Source organism: Symphalangus syndactylus, chromosome 24 (genome assembly GCF_028878055.3).
Source record: "Symphalangus syndactylus isolate Jambi chromosome 24, NHGRI_mSymSyn1-v2.1_pri, whole genome shotgun sequence".
In the NCBI taxonomy this organism is placed as follows: domain Eukaryota; kingdom Metazoa; phylum Chordata; class Mammalia; order Primates; family Hylobatidae; genus Symphalangus; species Symphalangus syndactylus.
The window spans coordinates 58,677,577-58,693,793 of record NC_072446.2 but is presented as its reverse complement, the minus strand read 5'-3'; the positions used below and the strand labels follow the sequence as shown (position 1 = coordinate 58,693,793).

Sequence of the window (16,217 nt, the reverse complement as noted above, 5' to 3'; positions counted from 1 at the left end):
TAAAGCTTAACCCTTCTTGGCAGGAGTGCGGTCAGTGTGTGTGTGCTCAGGGGACATGATATGGGTCATTGGAGGCTTTCTTTGTACCCCCCAAATCACATGATTGTACCACTACCCAAATGCTGCCCCTGCTTCCACCCTGACGATGAAATTATTTCATGAACATATTGACCATTATAATTATAGCCAGTGACACTTATAGTATGTTTCATTATTCTCAACAAGAAAAGTTTATTTCATGTCATCCTCACCAGTAAGCCTGTGAGGTCAAGAATTCCATCATCTCCATGCTATACACCAGAAATCAACAAACTTTCTGTAAAGGGCCAGAGAGCAAATATTTCAGGTTTTGAGGCCATATGGTCTCTGTTGCAATTACTCAACTCTACGGCTGCAGTGCGAAAGCAGCCATAGGCAGTGTATAAACAAATGGGCAGAGCTGTGTTCCAAAAAAGTTTATTTACAAAAGCAGTCAGCAGACTACACTTGCCAAACCCATGGTCTGGATTGAAGAAAGCAGAACTTGGAGAATTTGAGGACCTACCTCAGAACATGCACAAATCAGAAGCAAACCACCTCAGAACCCAAACCCAGTTCTTTCCTACTTGAAATTCAGTGCTCGTTCACTGAACCACACTGTATGGGGCGTAGTCTTTAGCATTCAGGAGAGTCATGACTTTGGATCAGATCAACAATACCCTCCACCCACCCACCTCCCCCGTTTTCATCACACACACCTGTAAGACAGCAGCTGGAGCTGGGGTACCATCATTAGCCTGTGGCCATGGAAACAGAGTCAAGGTAACTGACCCACAGGACCAAGACACATGACCTTGATGCTATTAGCTCTTTCCATTCAAGCTTGCTGGCCATATATAGCATAATTGAATGAAACTGCAGAACTTCTTCAGTCAGATCCACCTGTGCCTTCCAGAAGCACATTAATGAGGCCTCCCTCTGGCACAGAATGGGAACTAGGCAATCCAGACACGTCCTCACCCAGCATCTCCTTCTGGTTCACTAGCAGAACTGGATCACGAATCAACAAAATGAAGGAGGCTTTGCAAGAACAAAGCTTTTGGAACCTGTATTCCTGGATGGTGCTGGAGCTATTCATTCCTAGCCAGGTGCCATGAGCACTTTCTCTGCGGGTCCTGTTGGCTCCCCTTAACCTCTCATCCCCAAATGCCTTTCCAGGGAGGTGTAGTGCTGAGTGCACTGTTCAGATGTGGGGACACTGACTGGTCACACCTGGAGTGAAGAGGGACAGAGACTTCTTCTCGTCCCCCTTACCATCCTTCTGTTCCTCCTCCCATTTGTCCTCCCAGGATCTCTCCTTTTTAGACTGAGGCCCTTTAGCCCACCTGCAATGGGAAACAGAGCCATTCACCTGGACCAGGCAGGCTCTTTGGGGTGCTACAATGTGCACGGCCAAAGCTATTCATGTATTAAAGAGGCTTAGCTAGCTTTGCTTCTTTACTGCACTCACATCTCAGGAGACACTCATTGAGAGGAACATGTCATTTTGGCCAAGAACAGCATTTAGGGACTTTCTAGCTTCTCTGGAAAATTGTCCTGTCAAGCACACCCCAATCTAACCATCCCTGCCTTAACATCTGGCATACAGCCTCCATCTTTTAATATCATTTTCCTTAATATAATTTCCTAAATCCATCTCCTAACATTCCCCCACCACCCTGGGAACAAGCACAGCCCTGGCTGCAATGCACATGTTCCAACCAACATAGAAGCTGAGATTTCACTTTCTTGGGATTCTCGTTGGCTGTGTTGGCACCTCGCTCCATGAGAAACATCTTCAATCCCTCCCTAATTACATTGATTTATCTCATGTTATACCTTGTATCCAGAGCTTTAGATGATAGATAGCAATTCATTAATACTTGTCACTAAGACCCAATGACTGGAACTGTGGTCAGAGGCATGCAGCCATATCCTCCCTCCTCAATTGATCGCCTTTATTCTTGCAAGATGGGCCAACCTCTCTAAATGAGGGCAATCAATACTGTGCATTCAGCGATAATCGTGGCTTAACTTGGTATTCTTTGAAAACTTAAGCTGTGTAATTTGCCTCTAATTGGGCTTTCCAAAAAGTCATACCTCCTGCTCAAGGAGGCAATTAAGCCGGCAGACTCCCTGTCTGCTGCCTGCTGCCTCCCTCCTGGCATCTGACTGCCATGGGTCAAATCTTCCCTCCACAGACCTCTCCCCTCTCCAGATCCCTGTTTGGATCTCAACAACCGAAGCCAGCAGTTGGTGGCAAAGCAGATGAACTAGAACATCTGAGCCTTGGAGAGGCCTTTTTCTTCCATAATCTCCCACATCACTTCCAGCAATGGCTTTTGGGGGTTTCTCACTTGATGAGCTGTGTCCAGCTCATCAATTCAAACTCTGAGATAACACACCACATTGCAAAGGCAAAGGCAGAAAAGCTAGAGCTGCAACAGTGAACCCTCATGCAAACCATGGACCATGGGTGATGACGATGTGTCAGTGTCAGTTCAGCACGCGTAACAAATGCATGCTGTGCTCCAGCAGGGATGTTGATAATAGTGGGAAGGCCATGCATGTGAGGAGACAGAGGATATATGGAACTCTCTGTGCCTTCCTCTCAATTTGCTGTGAACCTAAAACTGCTGAAAGACACACAGACGAAAGAAAGAAAGAGAGAGAGAGAAAGAAAGGAAAAAAGGAAGAAAGAAAGAAAGAAAGAAAGAAAGAAAGAAAGAAAGAAAGAAAGAAAGAAAGGAAAAGAAAGAAAGAAAAGAAAAGAAGAAAAGAAAAGAAAGAAAAAAAGAAAAGAAAGGAAAAAGAAAAGAAAAGAAAAGAAAAGAAAGTCTACCAAAAAGATGTGGAGACTTGCCCCTCGTGCAGTTGGGGACTTGTGTTGCATTTAGGACACACTTAGGAATGGACTCCAGCTGGCTTCTCTTCCCACATTTGATTTGCTTTGTCTTCAGTTAGCTAAGAGCAAGAAGATTAAAGTCCAGGCATCTGGGCCACTTTGGAGTGAGATGAGCCTGGCTTGAGGTGTTTTGGAACAAGGGAAGTCACTACTCCACTGCCTTTCTACATTACAAAAACATTAAGCAAAGATTATAGAAGTAAGTGCTGGCATTTCTTGAGTTCCCACTGTGGGCCAGGTGCTTACATGCACCATTACTTTTGATCCTCACCACAACCAAAGTACACGTGGGAGCAGAGGAGCAACACAGTATGCTAGAGAGGTACATAGCTAGACTGCTGCAGTGTCATGTCAGTTTGTGAAGGCTCTCATATGGGGGTCCACAACCAGGGTGGCTTAAACAACAGAAATGTATGGAGGTAAAAGTCTGAGATGAAGGTGTCATCAGGGTTGGTTTCATCAGGGCCATGAGGGAAGGACCTGTTCCAGGCTCTTTCCTTGGCTTGTAGATGGCCGTCTTTTCCCTGTGTCCTCACACTATTCCCTCTGTTGGTAACAGTGCCTGATTATGATGACACCAGTTATATTGGATGAGACCCCACCCTAATGGCTTTAATTAATGACCTCTTTAAAGACACTATCTTCAAATACAATCCCATTCTGAGGTACTGGGGGTAAGGACTTCAACATTTGAACTTAGAGGGAACAGAGTCCAGCCCACAAAAGGCATGACCCGCGGCTCTGCCCTTGGCTAACCATAGGACCTTTAACCAGCCACTTGGTGTCTTCATGCCTTCATTCCTAACCTCTCATGTGGCTGTCAGGGAAAATAACTGAGACAATGTACATGAGTACTCAGGGCACTGCCCAGCGCAACAGTCAGCCCTCAGTAAATGTCAGCCATCACTAGGGCTTATCCTTATTTTACAGGTGAGCAAACTGAGTCTTAAATGAGCTCCACAGCTTGCTGGAGATCCCACAGCCAGAGAACAACAGGTACAGCAGGGCCTGTAACTCATGTCTGCCTGTCCCCAAGACCAAGCTGTCATCCACAATCCTATGCTGCCTGCTTCACAATATTACACAGAAGGCGGCTGTGTGCCTACAAAGAAGTCAAGCTATGTTCCCCTTTCTGTGAAATGAAGGATACACAACCCAATCCATTTCAATTCTTACCAGCTTCCCAAAGCATGAAACAAAAGTTCCCAGCCCTGCCTCTAACGCCTTGTGGGAGGAAGAACTTACCCTCTCCCTATCTGGTGCCCAGCTCTGTGAGCACACCCCAGAAATGCCTCAGATCCTCTATCCTCCCCAGGAAGATAACAACGACAAGGATGACCAGATCAGGGCCCAGAGGTAACTTCTACCTTCAGCCCTAATCCTGTGTCCCATATGGATGTGTCCTCAAGCCCATCAGTGGGTATTAGAGCCAAAGTGTTTTGACCTATCAAGAAAAAAAAAAAATCCTCAGCCTATAATAAAGGCAAGGTAACTTACCATGCAAATTAAGAGGTTTTTAATAAATAAAAGATTCATGCTCTTTGGGTACTTTTGCTACATTTTTAATACTTCCCCCAGCACACTGGCTTACTATGCTAGCTGCTCATATGAATTACCTGGAAAGTTTTAAACACCGCTGAGGCCAGGGCCCATCCCTAGCAACTCTCATTTCCCTGCTCTGGTGGTTGGCCTGAGCACAGGGCTTTTGCCACCTTCCCAGGTGATTGCACTGTGCAGTCAAGGCTGGGGACCTCTGCTTCGTGAGGACACCTTGTTGTCTTGTGGTGATGTTAACTCCAGTCTCTGCCTCCTCTATCTCCACATGCCTTCACTCTGTGTGTCTGTATGTCTTCACATGGCATTCTCCTTGTTTCTAGACCCTCTTAGTATAATGACACCAGTCGTATTGGATTGAGAACCCATCCTAATCTAGCATGACCTCATCTTAACTAATTACACCTGCAGTGACCCTCTTTCCAAATAAGGTCACATTCTGAGGTACTGGAGGTTAGCTCCTTAATATATCTTTCAGGACAGCACAATCCAACCCATCACAGTGGTAAATAAAATAATTCTCAGTGGCACAAGAAATAATTTTACACAATCAAGGACATCATAGATTAATAAACCAGTATTTTCAGCAACATGTTAGTTTCGTGTTTTATGCTCCTTTTCTTGCTCTCACTTCAAGCAAACACGTCCCTCACCATCTTTGGAGGCAGGTCTCCCCTTTTCTCCCCTTTCTCCTGGCCCCTCCCTCCCCAGCACAGTCAATGCTAATTAACAGCTGTTTAATTATCAGCCCAGCAGGAAAGTGATCATGGCCCAGGTCCTCAGAGAGTTATATGCACGGTTAAGTTGTCCCAGATACTGGAAGGTCGACTGTGTTATGTGCCCATAGGGAGAGGTAATGTGGCTTAGTCGAAAGTTCATAGCATTGAGAATCCATCAACCTGATGACTCTGCCATGTTTTAACTGTTGGACAATGGCTTCCAAACCTTCTTTTCCTCAACTGTAACAATACCTACCCCACAGTTTCGTTGGGAAGATTAAGGCCGGGCGTGGTGGCTTATGCCTGTAATCCCAGCACTTTGGGAGGCCAAGGCGGGTAGATCACCTGAGGTCAGGAATTTGAGACCAGCCTGGCCAAGGTGGTGAAACCCTGTCTCTATTAAAATAAAAATTAGCCAGGCATGGTGGCGAATGCCCATAATCCCAGCTACTCGGGAGGCTGTGGTAGGAGAATCGCTTGAACCTGGGAGTCAGGTTGAGGTAAGCCAAGATGGTGCCACTGCACTACAGCCTGGGTGACACAGCAAGACTTCATCTCAAAAAAAAAAAAAGACTAATGTAGTAAAAGTACCTTGTTAATTGTAGAATCATGTGCAAGTGCACAGGGATGTTTTCTGCTTCATCCTAGCTTGGTCATAACTGGCACATCGTAGAGAGACTAGAGGCGGGTAAGGGATGGGTAGAGTTGCTTGGGTAACATTTGTGCACAAATGTCAAATTAAGGTTCAAAAGTGGAACTGGAATTGTGAAATAGCCATCTGTTCATTTTAAATAAAACATTAACTAGTACCAATTCTACTGAAACTATTCCAAAAAATCAAGGAGACTCCTCTCTAACTTATTCTACAAAGCCAGCATCACCACAATACCAAAATCTGGTGAAGACACAGTGAAAAATGAAAACTACAGGCCAATATCCCTGATGAACATAGATGTAAAAATTCTCAACAAAATACTAGCAAACCAAATCCAGCAGCACATCAAAAAGTCAATTCATCACAATTAAGTAGGCTTTATTCCTAGGATGCAGTTAGTTCAACATATGCAAATCAATATATGTGATCATAACATAAACAGAATGAAAAACAAAAACCATATTATCATCACAATAAATGCAGAAAAAACTTTTAATAAAATCCATCATGACTTCAAGAAAAAAACCCTCAACAAACTAGGCATTGAAGAAACATACCTCAAAATAATAATAAGAGCCAGCTATGACAAACCCATAGTCAGCATCATACTGAATGGGCAAAAGCTGGAAGGATTCCCCTTAAGGACAGGAACAAGACAAAGTTGCCTACTCTCACCATCCCTATTCAACATCGTACTGGAAGTCCCAGCCACAGGAATCAGGCAAGAGAAAGAAATAAAAGGCATCCAGGTAGGAAAAGAAGAAGTCAAATTATATCTCTTCATTTATGATATGATTCTATACCTAGAAAACCCTAAAGACTCAACCAAAAGGCTCCTAGAACTAATAAAAAAAACTTCAGTAACATTTAGTTTACAAAATCAATGTGCAAAAATCAGTAGCATTTCTACACGCCAATAACGTTCAAGCTGAGAGCCAAATCAAGAACACAATCCCACATATAATGCTATAAGAAGAATAAATACCTAAGAATACATCTAACGAAAGAGGTAAAAAAGATCTCTACAAGGAGAACTACAAAACACTGCTGAAAAAAGTCATAGATGACACAAACAAGTGGGAAAGCAGTCTATGCTCATGGATTGGAAGAGTCAGTATCATTAAAATGGTCATACTGCCCAAAGCAATCTACAGATTCAACACTTTTCCTATCAGACTACCAATGTCATTTTTCATAGAATTAGAAGAAACTATTCTAAAATTCTATGAAACCAAAAAGAGCCTGAATAGCCAAAGCAATCCTAAGCAAAAAGAACAAAGCTGGAGGCATTGCATTACCCAATGTCATATTCTATTATAAGCCTACAGTAATCAAAGCAGCATGGTAGTGGTACAAAAACAGACACATAGAACAATGGAACAGAAAAGAGAACTCAGAAATAAAGCCACACACCTACAACCATCTGATCTTCAAGAAAGTCAACAAAAGTAAGCAATAGGAAAAGGGCTTTTTATTCAATAAATGATGCTAGGATAACTGTCTAGCCATATGCAGAAGAATAAAACTGGACCCCTTTCTTTCACCATATACAAGAATGAACTCAATATGGATTGAAGATTTGAAAGTAAGACATCAAACAATAAAAACCCTAGAAGAAAACCTAGGAAATACCATTCCGGACATAGGTCTTGGTAAAGATTTCATGATGAAGACACCAAAAGCAATCACAACAGAACAAGAATTGACAAGCTGACCTAATTAAGGTGCTTCTGCACAGCAAAAGAAACTATCAACAGAGTAAACAGGCAACCTAGAGAAAGAGAGAAAAAAATTGCAAACTGTGCATCTGACAAAAGTCTAATACCTAGAATCTATAAGAAACTTAAACAAATCAACAAAAAAAAAATGCCCATTTTAAAATGGGCAAAGGACATCAACAGATACTTCTCAAAAGAAGACATACAAGTGGCCAACAAACATATGAAAAATACTCAGCATCACTAATCATCGCAGAAATGAAAATCAAAAACCACAATGAGATACCACCTCACAACAGTCAGAATTGCTATGATTAAAAGTCAAAAAATAGCCTGGGCGCTGTGGTTCATGCCTGTAATCCCAGCACTTTGGGAGGCCAAGGTGAGCGGATCACGAGGTCAGGAGATTGAGACCATCCTGACCAACACTGTGAAACCCTGTCTCTAAAAAAATACAAAAAAAGATTAGCTGGGCGTGGTGGTGCATGCCTGTAGTCCCAGCTACTAGGGAGGCTGAGGCAGGAGAATCACTTGAACCCGGGAGGTGGAGGTTGCAGCGAGCCAAGATCATGCCATTGCACTCCAGCCTGGTGACAGAGCAAGACTCCATCACACACAAAAAAGAAAGTCAAAAAATAGTAAATGTTGGTGAGACTGTGGAGAAAAGAACACTTATACACTGTTGGTCAGAATGTAAATTAATTCAGCCACTGTGAAAAGCATTTTGGAGATTTCTCAAAGAACCTAAAACAAAATTATCATTCAGTCCAGCAATACTATTACTGGCTATATACCCAAAGAAAAATAAATCATTCTACCAAAAAGACACAAGCACTTTTCTGTTCATTACTACACTATTCACAATTGCAAAGACATGAAATCAGCCTAGGTACCCACCAAAGGTGGACTGGCTAAAGAAAATGTGGTACACCTCGTGTACACCATAGAATACTATGCAGCCATAAAGAAGACCAAAATCATGTCCTTTCCAGCAACTTGGATGCAGATAGAGTCCATTATCCTAAGCAAATTAACACCTGAACAGAAAGCCAAATACCTGATGTCCTCACTTATAAGTGGGAACAAAACATTAGGTACACATGGGCATAAAGATGGGAAGAGTAGACAACGGGGACTACTAGAAAAGAGGAAAAGCAGGGAATACAAGGACTGAAAAACCGCCTATTGGGTACTATGCTTACTACCTGGGTGATGGGATCAGTCATACCCCAAACTTGAGCATCATGCCATATATCCATGTGCCCTCTGAATCTAAAATAAAGTTGAAATTACAACAAAAATTTTTTTAAAATGTTTAAAAGATATTCTCATAGAAATAATAATGATACCCAGTAACAAAGACTTCTACTTTCTTACGTTTTTTATTTGTACAAACGTGTAGGCCAAAGGTCCTATTTGAGGAAGCATTCTAAAACTAAATACAGAAGTGAACTACACATTATTTTCTGAGAAAGGGAATAATTAAGTTGTATGCATGTTATTGGTATCACATCTAAATGGTAATAAAAGGTATAGTGTATGGAAGGTTAAAATTCAGAGAAGGAGGAAGAGAGAATAAGTCAGTGACCTTTTAGTAATAATGTGAAAATATAGTTTAGACACTCGGAAATATTTCTCTGCCATTAAGGGCTTTATCATACATGGAATTGTAACACTGCAGTCTTTCCCAGAGGTCTTCTAAAATAGTTTATAACCTAATCTGTCTGGTCATGGTAATTTTATTTATAATGGAAAACAATCTAAATGACTAATAAGAGGGAAATGGATAAATTGTGGTATATGACTCTGGAACATTTAGGTAGCCATTAGTAATTAAAATGTGATAGCTAAGTAGCAGCATATTACAATTCTTATGGTAGGACACTCAGTGAAAAAAGAACCCACAACTTTATAGTATGATTGCTACTCTTTAAAAATTAGGCATGAATATGAATTAAGATTGAATGAGAACCCAGAACAATAAACATGATTAATAGGGTTACATGGTATCATTGTGGGGAAAAAAAAGTTTTCCAGTTATTTGTGTGTAACAAGTGAAAGCATATATTGTTAAAGGTGTTCATCTCTTTCAAAGTGTAACTGTGGGCAAGAAGATAAACTGACAGATTCAGAAAGCCCCCTTCAGTCTCAAGACTCCTAAATTCCTGAGTTGCAAGGAGGCAGTGCCCAGCATTCCTAAGCATCACTAGTTTCCATTAAAACCTAATTTATGGAATTAAAAATTAATTTCATGGAAATGAATTTGAGCAGTCTTTTCATTAGAGTGCACTTCGTCTAAATGAGTTTGGAGTGATGGTAATAGCCATTCCTGCACTGTTATTTATAAAGGTGAAACCTGATGTGAGTATTTTTGTTCTTACTCTACTGAGAAACAACATATTGCTTAGAGTTTTCAAACTTCCATGTGATAGTTGCTCTTACTCCCCGAAGATCCTCTCAGGGAAGTTATTTATGACAAGGAGTCCAATAGAATGGGAATCCCTCAGTGAAAGTCAACCAAGGCCTCTGATCAATGAGTAGAGCAGATAAAGGCCTCTCGTTGTGGGACCAAAATGGGAAGAGGCAATGGCCAAAGTGAGACACCTTTCCCAAGTGCAAGAGGCATTCTTGCTTCCATAGTAAAAGAAGGTTGCGAGATGGGTGTATCTGATGGTTATGTTTCCAGGTGGAGAACTATACATTTACTTCAACATTTTAAACATTCTGTTAATGAATATGCACACGTGCGCACACACGCACACACACACACACAGAGCTATGGGAATATGCTGCACAAATCTCTGACTTCAGGGAAAATAATTGACCAAGGCCCCCAGCTGCTGCACTCTGAAATCTGTCACTGTGCCAACAAGGCCACACTCCCCCCAGTGACTGTGAGCAGCAGGGGAACTCAGGCAGGCCCATTTCTGGGAGACACAGGGCTCCTCAAATTTAATCCCCAACAGTTTTACCAAACCATCCTTAGATTACAGGGGAATTGGTTTCGCCCAACTTTGTTCACTGTTCTTTACTTCGGTTCAGACTTATATCACAGTTTCTTGTATTTTTCTCTCATAAAATACTTGCACATTTAATCCCATCTTGGCAATGGCTTCCTAGATGATATACATGTGTGTGTGCATATATATGTACATATGTGACAGTATGACACACATATGTACACACATATTTATATGTATACACACATACATGTGCGTAAGTATATATATGTATATGTACCTTTGAATCATAATTTATCTCCATTTGATGGGCATTAGTAAGGTCCAAATTTTTGCCATTATAAAAATACCCATCTATCCCATTTTTCTAATTATTTCACATTTCTTTGGGGAGATTTTTTTTAAGCTTGCCACAGTGACTGTGACTGTCCTTTGTTGGAATACCTCCAAAGAACTCCCAGAGCCAATGCCACACTTAACACTTGTTTTCCACATGTATAGATTTTCTGGTGTGGCTACAATTTCTCTGACAAATGAGCTTCAGGCCTTCTCATGTTGGTGTGCAGAGCAAAGAAGTGAGGAACTAGCCTTTCACAGGATCCTCTGCAAGACAGTGCAGTCTACGGAGGGGAAAGGTTTTCTGCCATGTCTGTGGTCTCTTCGTTCTTCTCTTCCTGCTGGAGCCCTGCTGTCCTTCTCTCATCTGGTGTCCATTAGAGTTCTCGATTACAAGCAACAGAAATGGATTCTGCTTCACTTCAACCAGAGAGAAGTTGTCAGGAAGATATCAGGGGCTCACAATCAATGGGCGGCTGGAGGATCAGTCTTGAAAGCTCTGGGGCTGGGTTGCAGGAACATAGCGAGGATCTTTTACTAGGAGAGCCTGGTGAGTGAACTTCCATGATAAATGGGCTCCAGGGGATCCTGGTCCTTGCTTCACCTTCCCAAGATTCAAATCCTGGGAGAGAGACACCCACAGAGGCACCTCTAAGGCAGAGGGAGACTCTAGTGCCTGTAGCAGGCAGGCACCTAGAACTTCACTCCACCAACACAGAACCTGATGGATTGGAAGTAATTCCCCCAAATACACTAGGGAGATTTGGGAAGAGGAAAAACAAATGTTGGGCTACAAAATATAATAGTAATATCCAGCAGCACCCTTTTATATATGTGCATAATCCTTGAGTTTGTACTTGTTTGGGGACTGGCCACAACTGTTGCATGATAAATTAGTCTTCGTCCAAGTGAAAGCAAGTTTCCTGATTAAGACAAAGCCTAGCCATTGCCAGAAGCCCACTTGAACTAACTCAGCTCCTAATTTGCATTTCCATCCGAGAGCTTGGGGTTCTTTCTGACTGTCCAAAATTGAAATGTTGTCAGTGCAAGGACACAACACCATCCATCAATTTCTTGTCAGAGGTTCCTCTCTTACCTTCTAGGACTTTGCTCTGACATTTGTTGGCTTTCCAGGCAGGCCTCATTGTTTGTCTGTTTGTTCTTGTCTTGGGGAAGTTTTCTTTTTCAGCAGATTCTCAAATGTGATAGCACTGTCAACAAATTAAAGACTGGGAAGCCATCCAGAAAAATTATCCACGCTGTTTTCACTCTCTCCCTTTCTGAATCCACATCAATCCTCTCTCCTTAATAGAAATGTTCCATTGTTTTATTTCACTTAATGACCCCTACTACATCACCTTCTTTAAGAATACTTTACTCAGCCAGCTGGGGTGGCTCATGCCTGTAATCCCAGCATTTTGGGAGGCCAAGGCTGGTGGATCTCCTGAGGTTGGGAGTTCAAGACCAGATTGACCAACATGGAGAAGCCCTGTCTCTACTAAAAATACAAAATTAGCTGGGTGTGGTGGCTCATGCCTGTAATCCTAGCTACTCAGGAGCCTGAGGCAGGAGAATCGCTTGAACCTGGGAGACCAAGGTTGCAGTGAGCCAAGATCACGCCACTCTGGCCTGGGCAACAAGAGCAAAACTCTGTCTCAAAAAAAAAAGGAATACTTTTTCTATCTAATTCTTACCTCAGGGAGACTCATTTTGAGCCATCACCAAAGCCTATCTGTTCAGTGCAACCATAAGTAAATGCTCTCACAAAATAATGGTAACGGGTCAGGCACAGTGGCTCATGCCTGTAATCCCAGCTCTTTTGGAGGCCGAGGCAGGCAGATGGCTTGAGCTCGGGAGTTCGAGACCAGGCTGGGAAACATAGTGAGACCACCCCCCATCTCTACAAAAAAATACAAAATAATAATAATAATAATGGTAAGGCGAGCATGTATATGAGATGAACTTGCTTTTGCCGAAGAAAAAAATGCACCTGATATACAAATGAAATTTGGATTCATGGAAACAAATTCCAGAAGAGGGAATGTTCAGATTATATTCAGGTAATATGTCAGCATTGTCATTCCAGGTAAAGATGGCTTTGCAGCAGGAAGGATTTGACCGAAAAAAGCGAGGTTACAGAGACATCAATGAGATTGACATCAACATGAACGATCCTCTTTTTACAAAGCAATGGTATCTGGTGAGTGTCATTATGTCCTTTTGGACATTTCTCATCTTGAGACTCTGGATAAAAGATGTATTCCTGCATCCTCATTATTCACTAGGATGTTAGCCAGTATCCAACTCAGTGACCCTCTCTGTCCCCTTCCATATGTATTGATTTTCTGTCACCACCTGTGCATCTAGTTCTCTAATCTGCTTTCTTCTGGAACTGCTAAGTAGCCCTGGTCTCCTAAGGTGAAGGCTATGACCAACAACTGACAGAATTCTCTTCAGTTCTGAAAAAGTGTACCAGTGTATGACTGAAGACTTGCAAAACTATATAAAAGTCAAATCAGAGGTCTGGGAACAGTAATGCAGGGGTCTCAACAGACACAGTAACAGGGGACATCAATGAAGTCAGAGGCCTAAAAGAAAGGATCCAATGACGTCGCAAGAGGCTATCAAGAAAGCTTGGAGACTAAAGTAGCAAAAAGAGCATCTATTAATGCTTCCTAAAACAATGGCAGGAAATCAATTCCATGGGGCTTAACTGATGCAGGCCTGGAGGCACTAAAACCCATTTTGTCTGGTGAAGTGAGCATTTTGTGGGTCACCAACAGTTCATCATGATCCATTTGGATTGGCCAAGCTATGTTTAAAAAGGGATCAGTGACTCCAAACCAACCTGAACTGCAGGGCATATTGACAAAAAGGGAGTGACTAATTTGTAAATGTGAATGAAGCTTTATTTTATTTAAGATAAAAAAGTGATGAACAAGAGAGAGAACTAAATTACAGCCTTGTGAACAGCTACATTACAGGAATTCATCACAATTTCCCTTCTAGGGCTTCAGAGCTTGACTCTGACTTATGCTTTTTGGCATGGAAGTCCGAAAATCCAATATGGGTAATTGAATGAGTGTATTTGTGTTAGTCAGGATAGGCTAGGTTTGTTGCAATAATGAACAACCCTCAGATCACAGTAGCTTATCAAAAGCAAGGCTTGTTTCTCACTTTTGCTACACGACTAATGCTTCATAATTGCTCAAAAACACAGGCTGACCAACCTCCATCTGAGCTCCATTCCCACACGGCTTTCATAAGCCCCTCAGCAAGGAAAAGGGGCAAATTGTAGAATTTTTAAAAGAAACTCTTAAAGCTTCTGCCTGGATGTGAAAAAATGGCACATGAGATCACATGTCATTGGCCAAAATCAGTCATCCGCCATTCTAACTTCAGAGTGGGTGGAGAGGAATGTAGTCTTAACACGTCTCTAGAAGAAAGAGCATAGTAAATTTTTTAAAGAGCCCTAATGACAATCACACAATGTTTTAGCAATATCGTAACAGCCACTGATCACTGCGGGCTTTCGCCAGTACAAGCTCTGACTTCATTATCTTTTTTACAATCCATCCTGGAGAAAACCTACATAGTACAAAGATGCATGAAAAGATGGGAGTGGACATATTACTGTGGAATTGCTCTTTGTTTTCTTTTCTTTCTTTTCTGAAATATTTTTGGGGACCAGGATGAGGGGCCTTAGGATTTATTTTTCTGCATTAGAACATGCACTAAAGGTGAGCCAGTTTTCTTTAATTCAGTTCAACAAATACTTTTGAACAAGACTTAGTGTGGTGGCACTGAAATTACAAAGATTAACTAGGACATGTTACCTCCTGCAAAAGATATTGTTATTTAGCAAGAAGTTATATTCAAATAAGAATAATCCAAAACAATATGCTGTAAATTCAAAACATGAGGTATAAACAAAGAGCTATGAAAGTGAGCATTTAATTCTAAATCAGGGAGGGTTTCCTGCAATAGCAGCTCTTTTATAGAAAACGTTTAAAGATAGTGATCTAGTTATAAGATATTAGGGGATTGAAACTATGTTTGCATATTTACAGAAAACAGAAAACACAAAGTGTTTATACCAAAAAAAAAATGGAGAGGAAACACTATAGGTAGGTTGGGAGGGACACCCAAAAGTACTGTTTCATAGAAGATGTGGCCTTTGAGCTGGTCCTGAAATATTAGATGGCTATAGAGCATGTCAAGTAAATCTGTACATGAGTGCTTTACAACACCAAACTAATACCATTATCTGCTTTGAAATTCCTGTACCAGATCAATACTGGGCAAGCTGATGGCACTCCTGGCCTTGATTTGAATGTGGCTGAAGCCTGGGAGCTGGGATACACAGGGAAAGGTGTTACCATTGGAATTATGGATGATGGTGAGTATTTCGAAGCCTGTGCCTCATTTGGAAATAAGCGTGCCTTTGCCTGCCTTTCGATAAAAGTTGTATTGTTTTGGAGATGCTAACCAGAGATGGAACAGCAAGATACTGGGCCTGATGGCCACACTGCACTGTGCCCAAATCTTCACCTTTCTTCCAATCAGTGGTCCTCAAACTTGAGGTTGCACTTAACAAATATTTTTTGAATTAATAAATAATAAGCTAAACAAATGAATAAATGAAAGCTGCCTGTCACTCAACTGTAATTTCTCACTGCTTATACTTTACCTTAAAATGTCTTCTAAACCTCTTTGTATTTACCAACAATTTCTCTAGACCCACACTATCCAATGTAGTCACCACTAGCCATATGTGCCTATTTAACTTTACATTTTAATTAATTAAAGTTAAATAAAATGTAAAATTTTATTTCAATTCCTCAATCACACTAGCCTCAAGTTCTTGATATCCACATGGGGCTAGCAGCTGCTGAAATTCAATTCCATTTTCATCATCACAGAAAGTTACATTAGCGTGACTCTACATCCATAAAACAGCTTTTCAGTAACAGGATTGGGGCTTGGGGAAATTTGACTTTATTGCTGCTTTCAGAATAAACCCTTGTAAAGTAGCCTTTGATAACCTTTTATTACAGACATCCCTTACATGTTATTCATCCTGCGTGCCTACCAAAGACTTAGCAGAGCTTCATTTTCTGTAGTTTGTGATATGAAAACCAATGGGCTTGACGAATTGGCATTTGTCCAACTACACACGTCCTTGGCCCTGCCAAGACTGTGGAGAATCACCGCCTGTGGTTGTTTCACTGGGGATGTGTTGTTGCCCTCCATCACCCATCTGGGCCTGCCAGCAAAAAGCTCCACTGTGCATTATTGACCCAATTATATACAAAGGCTACACAGAGATGAAACAGTTGAGCCTTTCCCATC

The 16,217-nt window shown here is 41.5% G+C and overlaps 1 protein-coding gene across 2 annotated transcripts in view; it reads left to right on the top strand.

The window, feature by feature from the left end:
- PCSK2 (proprotein convertase subtilisin/kexin type 2) overlaps nt 1-16,217 on the top strand; it is a 272,443-nt gene that overhangs the window by 127,625 nt on the left and 128,601 nt on the right. For both annotated transcript variants that reach the window (XM_055265069.2, XM_055265068.2), the window contains 2 exons: nt 12,952-13,065; nt 15,156-15,264. In XM_055265069.2, coding sequence (XP_055121044.1) covers nt 12,952-13,065; nt 15,156-15,264 — 223 coding nt within the window. The remainder of the gene's footprint in view (nt 1-12,951; nt 13,066-15,155; nt 15,265-16,217) is intronic.